The 16,322-nt window shown below is 57.4% G+C and overlaps 1 protein-coding gene across 3 annotated transcripts in view; it reads right to left on the bottom strand.

The window, feature by feature from the left end:
* CADM3 (cell adhesion molecule 3) overlaps positions 1-11,846 on the bottom strand; it is a 34,965-nt gene extending 23,119 nt beyond the window's left edge. For all 3 annotated transcript variants that reach the window (XR_008508882.1, XR_008508881.1, XM_036397751.2), the window contains exon 1: positions 11,648-11,846. Coding sequence is in view for 1 of the 3 variants with exons in the window: in XM_036397751.2 (XP_036253644.1) it covers positions 11,648-11,723 (76 nt within the window). In the remaining 2 variants the exon portion in view is untranslated. The remainder of the gene's footprint in view (positions 1-11,647) is intronic.
* Between the last annotated feature and the right edge of the window lie 4,476 nt (positions 11,847-16,322).

Genomic DNA, 16,322 nt, shown 5'->3' with positions numbered 1-16,322 from the left:
TCCCTCGAGCCCCTGCTCAGGGAAATGGAGCAGTTATTATCAGGGGAAATGATTTTGGTTTTAATTTTTACTTTTTAAAATATATATATCATATATTTTTTATATATTTTAATAGATATTTTATATACATTCTATATTCTATATAATTATATATTATATATATTATATATTTTTAATATAAATTTATTATTATATATTATTATTATATATAAATATATATTTTATATAAATTTATTATATATAATTATATATATTTCTATATATTATATATATTATATATATTATAGATTTTAATAGATATCTATTATACTATTTTATATAGATTTTATGTATATAAAATATAGATTTTATCTCTATATAAAATGTATTTTAATATATTTTATATTTTTAATCTTTTAATATATATTTTTATTTATTATATTCCAAATATATTTTAATACATATTTCATTAGATATTTTTATATATTCTATATTTTATAGATTTTAATAGATATTTTATATACATATTTTATAGATTTTATAGATTTGATATATATTTCTATATAAATATATATGTGTTTATGTATCAATATATATTTTATATTTTTATATTTATATATGTTATATTTTTAAAATATATTTTCAATGCATATTTTAATATATATTTTATATATTTTTTTCTATATTTTTATATATTATATACTTTTTTTTTTTAATAAGGGGGGACATTCTTTCCAGGTGAGGCCTCCTGGCAGCCTGGGCACACTGCCACCCCTCCCTGGCACCATCAGAGGGACCACACCTGGCACAGGAGAGCTCAGATCCAGCCCAGGATCCAGAGCAAGGCAGAAAACCCCAAAACCACCCCAAAAATTCTCTGTGTGGGGCCCAGAGCTGCTGCCCGTGTTTGTTTGTGCAGCAGAGCCAGGGAAAACCTGGAGCTCCAGAAAAATCAATATTTCATTAATTAGGGCTGGGCACGCTGGCAGAGGGGCTGCGCTCGTGAGGGGGAACGGGGGAGGAAAATGGTGGAGGGAAAAAGGATGGAGGGAAAGGATGGAGGGAAAGGATGGACGGAAAGGATGGAGGGAAGGGATGGAGGGAAAGGACGGAGGGAAAGGATGGAGGGAAAGGATGGAGGGAAAGGGTGGAGGGAAATGGTGGAGGGAAAGGATGGAGGGAAGGGATGGAGGGAAGGGATGGAGGGAAGGGTGGAGGGAAAGGATGGAGGGAAAGGTGGAGGGAAAGGATGGAGGGAAAGGATGGAGGGAAAGATGGAGGGAAAGGTGGAGGGAAAGGATGGAGGGAAGGGATGGAGGGAAAGGATGGAGGGAAGGGATGGAGGGAAGGGATGGAGGGAAAGGACGGAGGGAAAGGACGGAGGGAAAGGACGGAGGGAAAGGACGGAGGGAAGGGATGGAGGGAAAGGACAGAGGGAAAGGATGGAGGGAAAGGATGGAGGGAAAGGACGGAGGGAAAGGATGGAGGGAAGGGATGGAGGGAAAGGACGGAGGGAAAGGATGTCAACATCTCTGCTGCTCCTGGAGGCCAGTGTGACTGTCCCCATCCCACAGTGACTGTCCCCATCCAGCCATGAGTGTCCCCATCCAAGAGCGACTGTCCCCATCCCACAGTGACTGTCCCCATCCAAATATCATGGTCTCCATCCAGCAGGGACTGTCCCCATCCAGAAATGACTGTCCCAATCCTGCAGTGACTGTCCCCATCCAAAAATGAGTGTCCCCATCCAGCAGAGACTGTCCCCATCCAGAACTGGCGGTCCCCATCCAGAAATTACTGTGCCCATCCCACAGTGACTGTCCCCATCCAAACATGACTGTCCCTATCCAAACATGAGTGTCCCCATCCTGCAGTGACTGTCCCCATCCAGGCATGAGTGTCCCCATCCAAGAGCGACCGTCCTCATCCTACAAGGACCGTCCCCATCCCACAGTGACTGTCCCCATCCAAATATCAGTGTCTCCATCCAACAGGGACTGTCCCCAGCCAGAAATGAGAGTCCTTATCCAGCAGTGACTGTCCCCAAATCTCTGCAGCTCTGGGCCTCCAGCCCCACGATGCTCCCAACCAGGAAAAATTGATTTTCTGCATCCCAGGAATTCTGCACCACAGCCACGGTGCTGCCTGCCCGGAGCAGCTTCACTGCTAGAGATCAATAATGAAAAGTTTGATTTCACCTGGAGCACCCTCAGGAAGCAGGGACAGAGGCTGGGAAGAGCCCAGCAGACGTGGGGGACGAGACTGGAGCTGCAGGAGCCTCTCCAAGGAATGTCCTCCCCATCCCAGCTTTTTTCCAGGCTGGGAAAGCATCTCTGGAGCAGAAATAACCCCAGGGAAAACCACCCACTGCTCCAAGCCCTCCAACGCCTCTGGTTCACAGTCATGGCCCAAAAATGTTTCTCATTTCCCTCCCTCATTCTCAAAAAAACAATTTCTTATTTCCCTCCTTCTTTCCCAAAATTCCCCTCCTTCCTTCCCAAAAAACCCCTCTTCATTTCCCAAAATTTCCCTCCTTCCTTCCTTCCCAAAAAACCCTTCTTCATTTCCCAAAATTTCCCTCCTTCTTTCCCAAAAAAAACCCCTCCTCCTTTCCCATTTACTCTGTGTTTATCATCACAAAGATCCAATTCATCCCCTTGGGCACAGATGTTTTCGAAGGCTCCTTTTTCTCCTCTCCAGGGACTTTGTGTTCCAGGAATTCCCTCCTCAGCTCCATCCCCACTTTCTCTGCGTGGATCCTTGCAGGAATCAGCCCTGGCAGGGAGGGAATTTTGAATTCTGGTGGATCCTTGCAGGAATCAGCCCTGGCAGGGAGGGAATTTTGAATTCTGGTGGATCCTTGCAAGAATCAGCCCTGGCAGGGAGGGAATTTTGAATTCTGGTGGATCCTTGCAGGAATCAGCCCTGGCAGGGAGGGAATTTTGAATTCTGGTGGATCCTTGCAGGAATCAGCCCTGGCAGGGGAGGAATTTTGAACTCCTGTGAATCCTTGCAGGAATCAGCCCTGGCAGGGAGGGAATTTTGAACTCACAGATCAGCAAACCTCAGACATCTGCTGTGCACATCCCTTTGCAGGCTGATTTTTGCAGGGTGTGAATCCACAGTCTGGAATATCCAGAGCACAAATTCCAGGCAGCTGAGCAGCTCCAGATTTCCCAGGAGAGGGAAACCTGCTCCTGTTTGGGTGCATCTGCTCCTGCAACTCCAGGGCTGGTTCCTTCCCCAGTCCAGATGTCCTTTGGGCTTGTAGAGTCCATCCAGGCTGTCCCCAAAATGCAGACCCAGGCAGGGAGAAGATGCTGGAGCAGGCTCAGAGCCAAAGGTGAAGGTGGGAGGGATCCAGGCAGATCCAGGACAGGGCTCCACATGGGGTTAGGTAAAATGCAGTGTTCACTTTGGGGTCAGAAAGTTGAAATTCTCAGCATTTAGGACTCCAACAGACATCCCTGTGTGGTGTCACCTGGCTCTGGGTACAGGCAGGATGCAGGAGCTGCAGAATTCAGGGTGTTCCTGTTCTCCACACAGGGATAAATCCATCCACAAACTCCACTGGTGCCTCAAGTTCCTTCTGGCAGCTCCCACCTTTGCACCTCCAGCCCCCACAGCCACTCCCTCCCTCCCACAGGGTGAAGGGATTGATGCCAGGGTGCCAGGAATGTCACAGGAATGAAAATATTCCCTAAAAGTGGCAAACACAGCCCTGGGTGTGCTCCCAGCTCAGCTCTGCCATGGACAGGGGTGCTGGGACCTGTGAGATCCAGAGGTTCAGGGGGATCCTGATGTTCCAGCAGGATGGGATCTCATTCCTTGTGACCCTGGGGGCTTCACATCTTCCCACATGAAACCCCCAAACCCCAAATTCCAGAGGATTTCCCTGTAAATGAGCATTCCCTGACTCCAGGGGCTTCACTAACATGAAACCCCCAAACCCCAAATTCCAGAGGATTTCCCTGTAAATGAGCATTTCTGAGGAGGTGAACAGCAAGAGGATGCAGCTTCTCATATGAAACCCCCAAATTCCAGAGGATTTCACCATAAATGAGCATTCCCTGACTCCAGAGGCTTCACACTTCCCCACATGAAACCCCCAAACTCCAAATTCCAGAGGATATCCCTGTAAATGAGCATTCCTGGGAAGGGGCACAGCAAGAGAATGCTTCTCACATGAAATATCCTCACCCCAAACTCCAGAGGATTTCCCTGTAAATGAGCATTCCCTGACTCCAGGGGACTTCACATCTTCCCAAATGAAATCCCCAAACCCCAAATTCCAGAGGATTTCCCCATAAATGAGCATTCCTGGGAAGGGGCATAGCAAGAGAATGCTTCTCACATGAAATATCCTCACCCCAAACCCCAAATTCCAGGGGATTTCCCCATAAATGAGCATTCCTGGAAGGAGCACAGCAAGAGACACCCCAGCTTCTCATCCCCCCCTGCTCTGAACCCGGGGGTGTCCCAGGGCATGGGGATGGTCCCCAGCAGCCCCCAGGGCAGGGTCCTGCTCTGAGGGGCACTGATGTGACCCCATAACCCCCTGTGACCAAAGGGACACTGTCACCTCCTGCCACACTGCCCAGGGGACAGCCAAGAGCTGCTGGTGCCACCTGCCCAGCAATTAGCAGCAATTAGCAGCAATTAGCTCCAGAGAGGCTGACTCCAAGTGCTTTGGGACCACAGGATGCTCCTCTCCTCCTCCTCCTCTTCCTCCTCCAGCCTGGCTGCTCTCAGAGCTGACACTCCCAATGTGACTCCAGCTCCATCTTCACTGCAGCTTCTCCTCTCCTCTTCCTCCCTGTCACAGCTCCCTGAGGGACCCCAAAAGGAGAAAATTCCCCCAAAACTTCAGGGCACAGGGCAGGGTGACCCCTGTGCCAGTGAGTGTTGAGAGAGGGCAGAGCAGAGGAAAAATTCCCAGTTCTGGGCCACCACAAATCTCCCAAACACCCTGACAGCATTTCCCACTGCTACAGCTCCCTGAGGGACCCCAAAATGAGAGAATTCCCCCCAAAACCCCGGGGCACAGGGCAGGGTGACCCCTATGCCAGTGAATGCTGAGAGAGGGCAGAGCAGAGGAAAAATTCCCAGTTCTGGGCCACCACAAATGCCCCAAACACCCTGACAGCATTTCCCAGTGTCACAGCTGCCTGAGGGACCCCAAAATGAGAGAATTCCCCCCAAAACCCCAGGGCACAGGGCTGGGTGACCCCTGTGCCAGCACCCTCCCCCAGTGTGACAGCCAAGAGCTGAGAACTCCTATTTTTGAGTGGGTTTTTAGCTCCTACCCTAAGGCCAATCTCCAACATGACTGTTGCCAAGGGAACCAGCTCGGTGCTTTGACAGTTCTGTTTTAAGGATCTCCCTGCCCAACGAGGTGGCTCAGCCCAGTTGGATGCCCTGGCACGAGGTTTGGTGGCCCTGAAGCCACCTCAATGCCAGTGTCCTGAGCAATTGTCACCCCAAGTGCCCCAGGATTAACCACACAGGGCTGTGTGAGAGGAGATTTGGTTTGAATATCCTTATATTTTATATGATTTTATTATATTTTATATTGTATTTTCATATCCTAATATTTTCAATAATTTATTTATTTTAATAACAGAGCTGAGGGGAGGGGAAGCCCTGGCTGCTCTGCTCCTCTCCTGGGGGACAGCACAGCCAATGCCCCCTCCTGACCTGCCAGAACCTGAACCATGGAATGGCCAGAGTGGCAAAGAGCCCACAGACACCCCAACAATCCCAGCCTGTGCCTGGGAACGTTGTCCAAACTCTCCTGGAGCTCCTTAGGAATGTCAGAATTCCCTGGGGAGCCTGCTCAGTGCTCCAGCACCCTCTGGGGGTAGAAGATTTGCCTGATATTGAACCTAAACCTGCCCTAAGACATCTCCAGCTATTCCAGGAGGTCCTGGAGACTCCCCACATCCCAAAGGATGGCCAGGAAAGTGCTCCACACCAGCTGTGGCTGCTGAGTGTTCTGTCCCTCTTGGAGTACCCAGAACCACAGGGAAACACAAAAAACCACCCAGAATTCAAAGCTGGTGAGACTTGGAGAGGCAAAATGGAGCTTCCAGGAGGGTGCAGGTGCTCAGGGAAGCTCAGAGCAGCAGCAGCTGAGGCTGGAGCACCTCAGGAGCTCTCCTGGATCCATCTCTGCATGGCTCCAGAGCAGGAGTAGCAGAGCAGGATCCTGATGGCAGCAGGAGGATGAGGAGCTGCAGCTCTGGCCACCAGTGCAGACACCCCAAAGCACATCCCAAAGGATGGCCAGGAATGTGCTCCACACCAGCTGTGGCCCAGCAGCTCACCTCTGCTGCTGCTGCTGTTCTGTCCATTTTGGAGTGCCCAGAACCACAGGGAGACCAAAAAAAAAGGCCAGAACTCAAAGTTGGTGAGACCTGGAGAGGCAAAATGGAGCCTCCAGGAGTGCCATGAGGTGTGCAGGGAAATTCAGGGGATGGAGCAGCTCAGGAGCTCTCCTGGATCCATCTCCTCATGGCTTCAGAGCAGGAGTAGCAGAGCAGGATCCTGGTAGCAGCAGGAGGGAGAATGAGGAGCTGCAGCTCTGGCCACCAGTGCAGACACCTCAAAGCACATCCCAGCTCTGGAACACCTCCCCAGGGTGTCACTGTGATATTTTCTGAAAAATCCCTTGGCCAGGATTTCTTCCCCTGGCAAGATGAGAAGCCTCAGTTGCTCCATGCTTTGCTGCTCTGGAATGTGGTCTGGAGATTGTTTATCCAAACATGTGAATTGTTTTTAATTAATGACCAATCACCATCAGCTGTGTCAGACTGAGGAGTCAGCCACAAGCTTTCATTCTTTTCAAGCCTTCTGATGTCTCCTTTCTCTTTCTTTAGTATAGTTTTAGTATATAATTTCTTTTAATATAATACCATAAAACAATAAATCAGCCTTCTGAGAACATGGAGTCAAATTCTCATCTCTCACCTCATCCTGGAGACCTCACAACACCACACCAGGGTGTGTGGGGGTCCAGCTCTGGCCACCAGTGCAGACACCCCAAAGCAGCATTTCCTCCAGGAGTGCCATGAGATGCTCAGGGAAGCTCAGGAACTCTCCTGATCCATCTCCTCGTGCCTTCAGACCAAGATCCTGATGGCAGCAGGAGGGAGAATGAGGAGCTCTGCAACATCTCCCCAGGGTTTGGGGGGTCCCAGCAAGTCCAGGGACCTGCTGCTCTCCCTGCCAGTGGCCACTCAGCTCAGCAGTGTCAGAACTCATTTCCCTGGAAAATCCCAGCCTGAAAGCAACAGCCTGGAAAAGCTGAGCTTGCCAACAAACACCGTTTGAGGTGTCGGAGGCTGAAGAAAAACATCTGCAGCTCAAGCACCGCCTGGAGCATCACCCGAGGACGGAGCAGCTCCCGGGATGCTGCAGGGACACAGATCTGCTGTTTCCCAGCCAATCTCCTGGGAAATGCTGCTGCTGCCAGCCCTGCCATCCTCCAGCACGTCCGGACACCGCAGAGGCTCCGGGGGAGCCGCAGCATCCAACACCTGCCCGCGGTGCCTGCGCCCTCGGCCGCATCCCGGCGCAGGCGGAGCGTGGCTGGGCGGGTGACCGGAATGGTTAAAAACACATCCCCGCTCCCGGCCGCGGCTTCCCCGCCTCCCGCCGCTGGCACCGGCTGCCTTGGGGCTGTCTGGCTTGGTGCTGTTGGCACCGGGGCTGCCCAAATAAAGCACGGAGAGTTCCTGCCTCTGCTCCTCATCCTGGGGGAGAAGAGCTCTCTGGGAGGGGGATGGAGAATCTCAGCCTCTCACAGGTGGGTGGAGGAGCTGGGGCAGCACAGAGGTCACTCCCACCCCTCTCCATCACCCTCCGATGAAGGCTCTGCTGGTCTCGGCTGATGGTGCCCAGCCAAGAGCAGAGGGGCCAGAACTGGACCAGATGGTTCAAGCTGAGCTGACCCAGTAACTGAGAGGAGGAGGAGGAGCAGATCCATCTGACTGTGGGGGTGTCACAGAGCTGGCAGCACCTCCCAGGGCCCACTGAAGAGCCAAAGCAACGAGGACTCCACTCAATCTGTGCAGAACCAGCTCTGGGGGACCTGCACAGCCAAGGCATCAGCAGGGCTGGAAAAGCAGCTCAGGTGGAGACCAGGCTGGGCAGGGGGTGCCAGGCCAGCCACTGGCACAGCAGAACAAGCCCAACACCACAAGCAGAGCCCACCAAGCTCCCAGCTGGCACCGCCACCAAAACCACCCTGGACACGCATCCAGACCCTGCCCCGCTCCCTCCCTCCCACTGCTCCTCTCCTGCAGGAACCCGGATGGGCACGAGACACCCTGGATTGGCACAAAACGAGGTTAGGAACCAAGGCAGGGAAAACAAACAGGAACAGCTCTGCTGCAGCTCCCTCCATCTGCCTGCACGGCCGCCGTGCCAGCGCCAGGGTGACTCCCCAGATGCCGCCGCCTCCGGCTCCTCCGGCGGCTCCAACACCCCTGGAGAGGTGAGAACGTCAGGCACAGGGGGAAGAGGCAGCATCCTGCAGGCAGGAGACCTCCCAGGCAGGGAATCCTGGGCAAACAGGGCGTTTTTCCCTCCAGAGGAGGATGGGCACCCACACCTCGGGATGCTCAGCTCGGGTTCCAGCAGCATCACCCCCAATCCTTTGGGATTTCTCCTCCCAGCAAACAGCACAAGCAGAGGTTTGGCCATGCCAAACCCCACGGCATTGGCAGGCCAGAGGCAGAATTCCTGTCCTGGCAGCGGTGCCAGCACATCCCTCACCGTCTGGGCACCTCCACAGAGCCTGATCCCAGGCTTTGTCCTAAAATCCAGCCTTGCCTGTTGAGCCTAACGCGTTGTGCCAGACAGCTGAGTGGTGGATTCCGTGCTCTCCAGCCTGCACAGGGATGCTCTGCTCCTCCCCTGGGGCTGAGCACTGATCCCAGCCCTGGAACAGCTCCTTTCCCCCAGGCAGCTGATCCAAGTCATCCCAAATCAGGCCAACCAGGTAGTGAGTGATGCAGAGAGGTCGCCCTCCCTCCCTTTCGTGCCTCACCAGGGCTGTCACTGCTTCCTCAGCTCTGGAGCCAAGGGCTGCTGCTGGCACAGGCACTGGGAGCATATGGCAAAGCCCTAATGGCACTGGGAGCGGGGCTCTCCACACATTCCTTGGGGAAAAGCACCCTGGAAAGCAGCAAGCAAAGAATTCTGCTGCTCCAGACAGTGCTGGGCTCTCCCACATCCCAGCAGGACCTGCAGATGTCACCGGCTCAGAGGCTGGGGATGGCAAAAGCCCTGTGGGACCCCATCCCACAGGGGCAGGGCAGGCTGGGAGGCTGCTCCAGGACACCAGGGCATCTCCCCAGGGCACACGGAGCTCTCTGGGTGGCCTGGCCAAGCTGAGAGCTCCAGCAGCTCCAGAGAGACAAAAACACCCAGTGCCCTGAACCTCTGAACCTGCCTCATCTCACCAGGCTGAGGACACCTCCCCATGTCCTCCAGTGGCCCAGGGAAAGATCAGCCCCAAAGTCATCTGGTTTTGGCCCCTTGGTGGCCTCCCAGGGCACTGCCCAAACAAAAGGGTTTGGACCTGCAGATGTCACCTGCTCAGAGGCTGGGGACGGCAAAAGCCCGGTGGGACCTCATCCCACAGGGGCAGGGCAGGCTGGGAGGCTGCAGAGCATCTTCCCAGGATAGAGGGAGGTTTTCTGGGTGGCTTGGCCAAGCTGAGAGCTCCAGCAGCTCCAGAGAGACAAAACCACCCTGCAGGACAGGGACAGAGCCCTGAACCTGCCTCTCTGCAAACCTCCTCATGTCCTCCAGTGCCCCAGGGAAAAAACCAGCCCCAAAGTCAACGGGTTTTGGCCCCTTGGTGGCCTCCCAGGGCATTGTCCAAACAAAAGGGTTACACAACTCCCAAGTGGAATAACCCTGCAGAGAATGATCCTCACACACAAGGACAACCACGCACCAGCCCAAACACACCCGAATGTGCCGACAGCAGCACAACGGCAGCCAAGAGCTCAGACAGGGCCCTCTTGTGCGGGAGCAGGGCCTGGGTGGCTTCCAGGGGTTCCTCCACACCCTGCCATGCTTGTAGCAGAGCCATCCACAGCCCTGGAGGAATGTTCTCCAAGGAGGAGCCTCTATCCCTCCCTAGGACAGGTGCCAGGGAGGGGATGTCACGCTGGGATGGCTCAGAGGCTCCAGGATGAGGCACCAACCATAAAAACACAACAACTTCTTTCCAAGCATCTCCCATCTCCTTTGCTCCTAAAGGAATTTTTTGGGGGTCTGTTTGTCCAGCTGTGCTGGACCCTGGCTCTGGTGGCCAGGGCTGGGCCACAGCAGAGGCCAGCCCGGGAGGAAATCTTGCAGTGTCACCATCCGGGCTGTGTCCTGTCCCAGGACAGCTCCAGGTCACAGCCACCTCCCCTCCCGGGATGCTCGGCCATCCCCAGCCCCACAGGCTGAGCATCCCCACGCTGGGGCTGCCAGGATGTCCCCACACCCTGGGGCTGAGCATCACCCACACCCAAGTGACTCTTTCGGGTGCCCGTGGGAGGACCGTGGCCAAAACCAGAACAAATCCCGGGATTCGTGGATGGGAACGCAGCCACCAGCCCCCAGAGGCTGTGACAGCAACAGAGATGGGTGCGGGGGAGCCGTGGGGGCGGCGGGCTCAGCCCTTGTCCCCACCGTGTCACCTCCCACCCGCACAGCCCTCGGGACCCTCGGTGCTGCTCCAGAGTCCCCTCCCCGCCCCTGATGGGCCGCGGGGATGTGGATGAGACCGGACCCAGCCCCAGCACCCCCAGACCACAACACGGCGGGTCCAGCCCAGCCCCCGGCCGGCGGCTGCACCTCCCCACCCAAACACGCGCAGCAGCATCGCTCCTGTCACGACAGACGACTCCCGACACGGCAAACGGAGCCGCCAGCAGCCAGACAGGGATGGCGGGTCCGAGCCACCGGGGCCACCCCGCAGGGACCCGCAGAGACGGGGGACGCGGCGCTGCCACCGGCGAGCCCCGACACAAATCACACCCGCTCCGTGCCTGTCGCGACCGTCGCCGCCGGTGAACCCCTCTTTGTGTGGCGAGCCCCGCTCATCCCGGCGGGACGGGGAGCGGCCGCCGCCGCCGAGCCCCCCGCCCATCCCGGGGAGGCGGCTCCCACCGGAGGCACCGGGGAGCCGCCCCAGCCGCGGCGCGGATGTCACCGGGCTCCCCCGGGAGCTCCGTCCGCCCCTCCGTGTGTCACCGCCGAGCCCCGGGCACCCTCACGGCGGGGCGGCTCCGCCGCACCGGGGACTCTCCATCCGCCCCCCCCCTCTCCGCGGGCAGCGCCGGGAGGGGCCGAGCGCCGCCGCCGCCGCCCGCCGGGGCCTGTCTGGAACCTTCCGCCGCGGCCGTGGGGGGGACACGACGGGCAGCACCGGCGCCGCCGTGACCTTGAGCCCCGCCGGCCGCCCGGGGAGCCGCACCCGCAGGCGGCGGCGGGGCGGGCCCCGAGGGCCGGGCGGGGCGGGGCGGGCGGTACCTGCCTGACCCACATAACGGCGACGCCGCCGCCGCCGCTCCCCGCACCTGTCGCTCGCTTCCCCGCATCCCCCGCCATGAGCGGCGGGGATGAGGAGGGAGCTTCGCCCGCTCGCGGTGCCGCCACTCACCGTCGCGGGAGAGGTTTCCCCGAGAGCTGCCGAAGCAGGCGATGAGCAGGAGGATGCCGAGGGCGGGAGGCTGCATGCTGGCGGCGGCGGGAGCCCGCGGGGCCGGCGCGACCGAGCCGCAGCGCGGGCGGCGGGCGCTGCTCTCTCCGCTGCTCCCTCAGCTCTGGAGCCGGCGGTGCGGCAGCGGCGGCGATTAAATAGAGCGCGAGGAAGAGACCATTCGTGCCGGGGGGGGGGGAGCGGGGGGGGCCGCGCCGATGCCGCCCCCCTCGGCCCCCGTGTAAACACGCCCGCTCCGGCCGCCGGCCCCCCCCGCGGGCTGGGGCGCGGTGGTGCGCGCCGCATGCGCGGCTCCCCGCGGGAGGCAGGTGCGCGCGGGGCGGCGGCGGCGGCGGCGCCGGCGGGGGGGGGACGGCGGGAACGGCGGGAACGGCGCGAACGGGGCTGCCCTCAGTGCCCGTGATCCCCTCAGTGCCCGTGATCCCCTCAGTGCCCGTGATCCCCCTCAGTGCCAGTGATCCCCTCGGTCCCCGTGATCCCCTCGGTCCCCGTGATCCCCTCCGTGCCCGTGGTCGACTCGGTCCCCTCCATCCCCTCGGTCCCGTGATCCCCTCGGTCCCCGTGGTCCCCATCCCGCCCCCCATGCCCCAGGGTGTCGTCCCCAGTCCGAATCCCCGCCATGGAACGGGGTCTCGCCGGTGTAGCGGTGGAAACGGGACCGGTCCCACGGCAGGGCGCCGCCGGGTCGGGTCCCCTCTCGGCTCGCGGTGTCCCCGCGATGGGCACTGTCACTGTCACCCGGCGGGGTGGATGGGGCACGGTCCCTTTGGCAGGAGAGGGGCCGGAGCAGAGATGCTCTGCTCAGCAGAGATGAGGGCTGTCACCTGTGCTGGGGTGTCACTCCCACTGGGGTGTCACCTGTGCTGGGATGTCACCTGTGCTAGGGTGCCACTCGGGGTGATGGTCTCAGTGGGGAATCACCTGTGCTGGGATGTCACCCATGTTAGGATGGCACTCGTGCTGGGATGTCACTCATGCTGGCATGTCACATGTGCTGGGATGTCACTCTCCCTGGGATGTCACCATGTTAGGATGTCAACCTTGGTAGCATGTCACTCTCACTGGAATGTCACCTATGCTGGGGTGACACCTGTGCTGGGATGTCACCCTTGGTAGCATGTCACATGTGCTGGGATGTCACTCTCCCTGGGATGTCACCATGTTAGGATGTCACCCTTGGTAGCATGTCACTCTCACTGGGGTGTCACCTCTGCTGGGTGTCACTCTCACTGCAGTGTCACCTGTTCTGGGCTGTCACCTGTGTGTCCCAGCCCATCCCTGTCCCTTGTCCCACCCAGTCCCACAACCTCTCCTCGCAGCTGGCCCCGTTTGGGGTGGATCCTGCTCTGTGCCAGTCCCTAAATGTCGGTGCCCAGTCCTGGCTGTCCCCTGGCATCTCCCTGGCAACTCCTTTATGCCCCCTCACCCAAGCGTGTCTCAGCCATCATCTGATCCCCCGAGCTCTGCCTCTTGCCAGCCCAGGCATTTCCAGCTCTGGAGGATTTCAGGGCTCTGGGGAAACACCCCTAGCTCGTTTCCCGAGAAGAATTAACCCTTTGTGGGAGCGTTCCTGTGCAGCCCCTCCCCAGCTCGGCACCTGTGGGACAAAACCCTTTCCTGACCCAGAGATGGCGTTTGAAAAACTTTCATTCCAACGAACCTAAAAACTCCCTGCAAATCCCTTTCCCGCAGGCTCCAACCCCTCAGGAGGAGCTGCTCCGAGGCTCCTGCAGCGGAGCTGTGCCAGGGATGGCTCTGTTAGTCACAATCCCCGTGGGAAGCGCCCGTGGGAGGCACCAACAGCTTGGGCACGGTCCCTGCCCATGCCCGCGCTGCCTCCAGCTCCATGCCGGGTGTCGGGACGTGGCCCTGGAGGTGACTAAAACTGCAAATCTGGGGGCAAATTTGGGGTCAGGTGAGACCGCGGGAGGCTTTTCCCAGGTTTTTGCTCCTTGTCTGGTCGGAGAAGGGCTCGGGAAGCGCCCGTGGGAGGCAGGAGCAGCTTGGGCACGGCCCCTGCCCATCCCCGCGCTGCCTCCCTCCTCCCGGACATGGCCCCGGAGGTGACTAAAATTGCAAATTTGGGGCCAGGGGAGGCCGCAGGAGGCTTTCCCCGGGTTTTCTCTCCTTGTCAGCTTGGAGAAGGGCTCCCCATAGGAGGCACGAACAGCTTGGTGCCGCTCCCTGCCCATCCCCTCGCTGCCTCCAGCTCCACTCCGGGTGCCCGGACATGGTCCTGGAGGTGACTAAAATTGCAAATTTGGGGGCGGATTGGAGGCCACAGGAGGTTTTTCCCAGGTTTTTGCTCCTTGTCGGGTCGGAGAAGGGCTCGGGAAGCGCCCGTGGGAGGCAGGAGCAGCTTGGGCACGGTCCCTGCCCATCCTGCGCTGTTCCCTCCTCCCGGAGTGGCCTTGGAGGCGACTGAAATTGCCTGGTGGGCAAATTTGGGGTCAGATTTGAGGCCACGGGGGGCTTTTCCCAGGTTTTCACTCCTTGTTCGCTTGGAGAAGGGCTCGGTGAGTCCCGGGATGTGAGAGCAGCACAGGGGACCCAACCAAGCTCAGCTCCTGGAGTAGGGAGAGGGTCCCGTGGGATGGGGGCGAGCTGGGCCAGCTCTGGGGGTGTCCGGGGGGCTCCTGGCCCCGCACTCAGCCCTGAGGGGGCAGTTTTACCTGGAAAAGGGGGGTTGGGGGTGGCACTGGCTCTCCTGGGGTTTTTTTGGGGGATCCCCGAGCATCCCTGGATGTCCGTGCTCCCCCCGGGCTGTGCCAGAGCTCCGAACCCCTCCAGGATTCCCCCCGGGCTGTCCCTTGTCGCTGTCACCCCCCCAGGGGCTCCAGGCACGGCTTTTAACCCTTTCCCTGCCTCCTGCTTCCCCCGATCGCGTGGGTGCAGCACCCACTCCCCATCACTCGGGCAGAGGGCAGAGGAGGAAGAGGAGGGAGAGGAGGTGTTCAGCGTGCAGCAGGTACCGAGGCGACGCTCGCCACAACAAATGGCTGTGATTCAGCCCCGGAGCATCTGGGAACGAGCCGGGGGAGCCGCAGCAGCTCTGCCGAGGCGTCCCGGAGCCCCCGGTAACGGGAGCTGCCCTGCACGGGGCCGGGGACGATGGAGCTCCTCGGCTCCCGTTTCCCGAGCTGCTCTCGGTGTCTCTGGTTCTGTCACAGGAGTCCAAGCTTTGTCACCTCCTCGCTGTCTGGGAGCTGTCCCAGCCCTCCAGGGCGTCCCTCAGCCAGGTGGGAAGGGCTGTGCCAGGCGTGGGTGGAACACACAGAGCACCCCTGGGCAGGTCTCAGTGGCCTCCTGCTGCCAGGAGCACCTGTGACACCATCCCAGCCCCTCAGGGGAAGGATTGACCACCCCGAGGTTCACTTTCCACCCAGGCCCAGCTGGAATGTGGAGCTAAAACACTTCCCTGGGCAGATCCCTGGGCAATGCCAGGTGGGATCTTCCCCCTCTGCTCCCCCAGGTCTCAGTGTCTGTCTGTTTGTTTGACCGTTCTTTCCTCACAGCTCTGGAGAATTTCCTCTCTGAGCATCTGAATTTAATGATCTCTTGGCTTGCCAACCATCTCCTGACTTTTAGGATCAGGTCAGAAGCTCCTGCCTTCCCTTTGCAGTCCCTGCTGTCTCTGGGATTGAGGCTGAAAGGTGGAATAAATCCTTCTAAATCATCAAACAGGCTCCATAACCCATTTCCCTTGAAACAACCACGTTTGCTGCCACCCCAGGCACGGATGGCATCTCCCTGGAGGCTCTGCAATGGCACAGAAATCTCCAGGGAAGCCGTGGGAGATGCTTCCAGCATCCCTGTGAGATCCTCGGTGCCCAGAATAATTTCCTTTAACCTCTGTCAGTCCCAGGGCCTCGTGTGCTCCTGCTGCCTCTCTGACACGCTCAGCCCTGTTTGTTTTTATACCTTGGGCTGATTTTGCTCTTCAGAAAGCCCTTCATTAGCCCCACGCTGGGTTGGAGTGCTTGCTCCTGTCTGGTGGCACTCCTCAGTCCTGGATTCCCTGCTCCACGCTGAGCTGAGCAGGGGCTGCTCCTCAGCAGCATCCAGCCACTCCAAATTCCCAAATTCCACCGAAAACCGAGGCAGGAGGAGCCTCCCTGCTCCTCTCCTTGCTCCGAGGGCTGTGTGGGATCAGCTGTGTCCCTCCCTGGTGGCCTGGGGGCGGCTCCTGTCCCTAATTCCCGTCCTTGTCACCTCATTGCTGGCGTTTTGACCCTCTCACCTGAGCAGGGAGCCAGGAGTTCCCTGGGGGGCAGGGAGTGACAATTCCATCCGGGAATGGCAATTCCATCCGGGAATGACAATTCCATCCAGGAGTGACAATTCCATCCAGGAATGGCAATTCCATCCAGGAATGACAATTCCTTGTAGGAATGACAATTCCATCCAGGAATGGCAATTCCATCCGGGAATGGCAATTCCATCTGGGAATGACAATTCCATCTAGGAATGGCAATTCCATCCAGGAATGGCAATTCCATCTGGGAATGACGATTCCATCTAGGAGTGACAATTCAATCTAGGAATGACAATTCCATTGGGGAATGACAATTCCATCTAGGAATGACAATTCCATCCAGGAATGACAATTCCATGT

Source organism: Molothrus ater, chromosome 29 (genome assembly GCF_012460135.2).
Source record: "Molothrus ater isolate BHLD 08-10-18 breed brown headed cowbird chromosome 29, BPBGC_Mater_1.1, whole genome shotgun sequence".
Taxonomy (NCBI): Eukaryota; Metazoa; Chordata; class Aves; order Passeriformes; family Icteridae; genus Molothrus; species Molothrus ater.
Note: the sequence above shows the minus strand (reverse complement) of the source record. Positions and strands in the feature narration are given on the sequence as shown.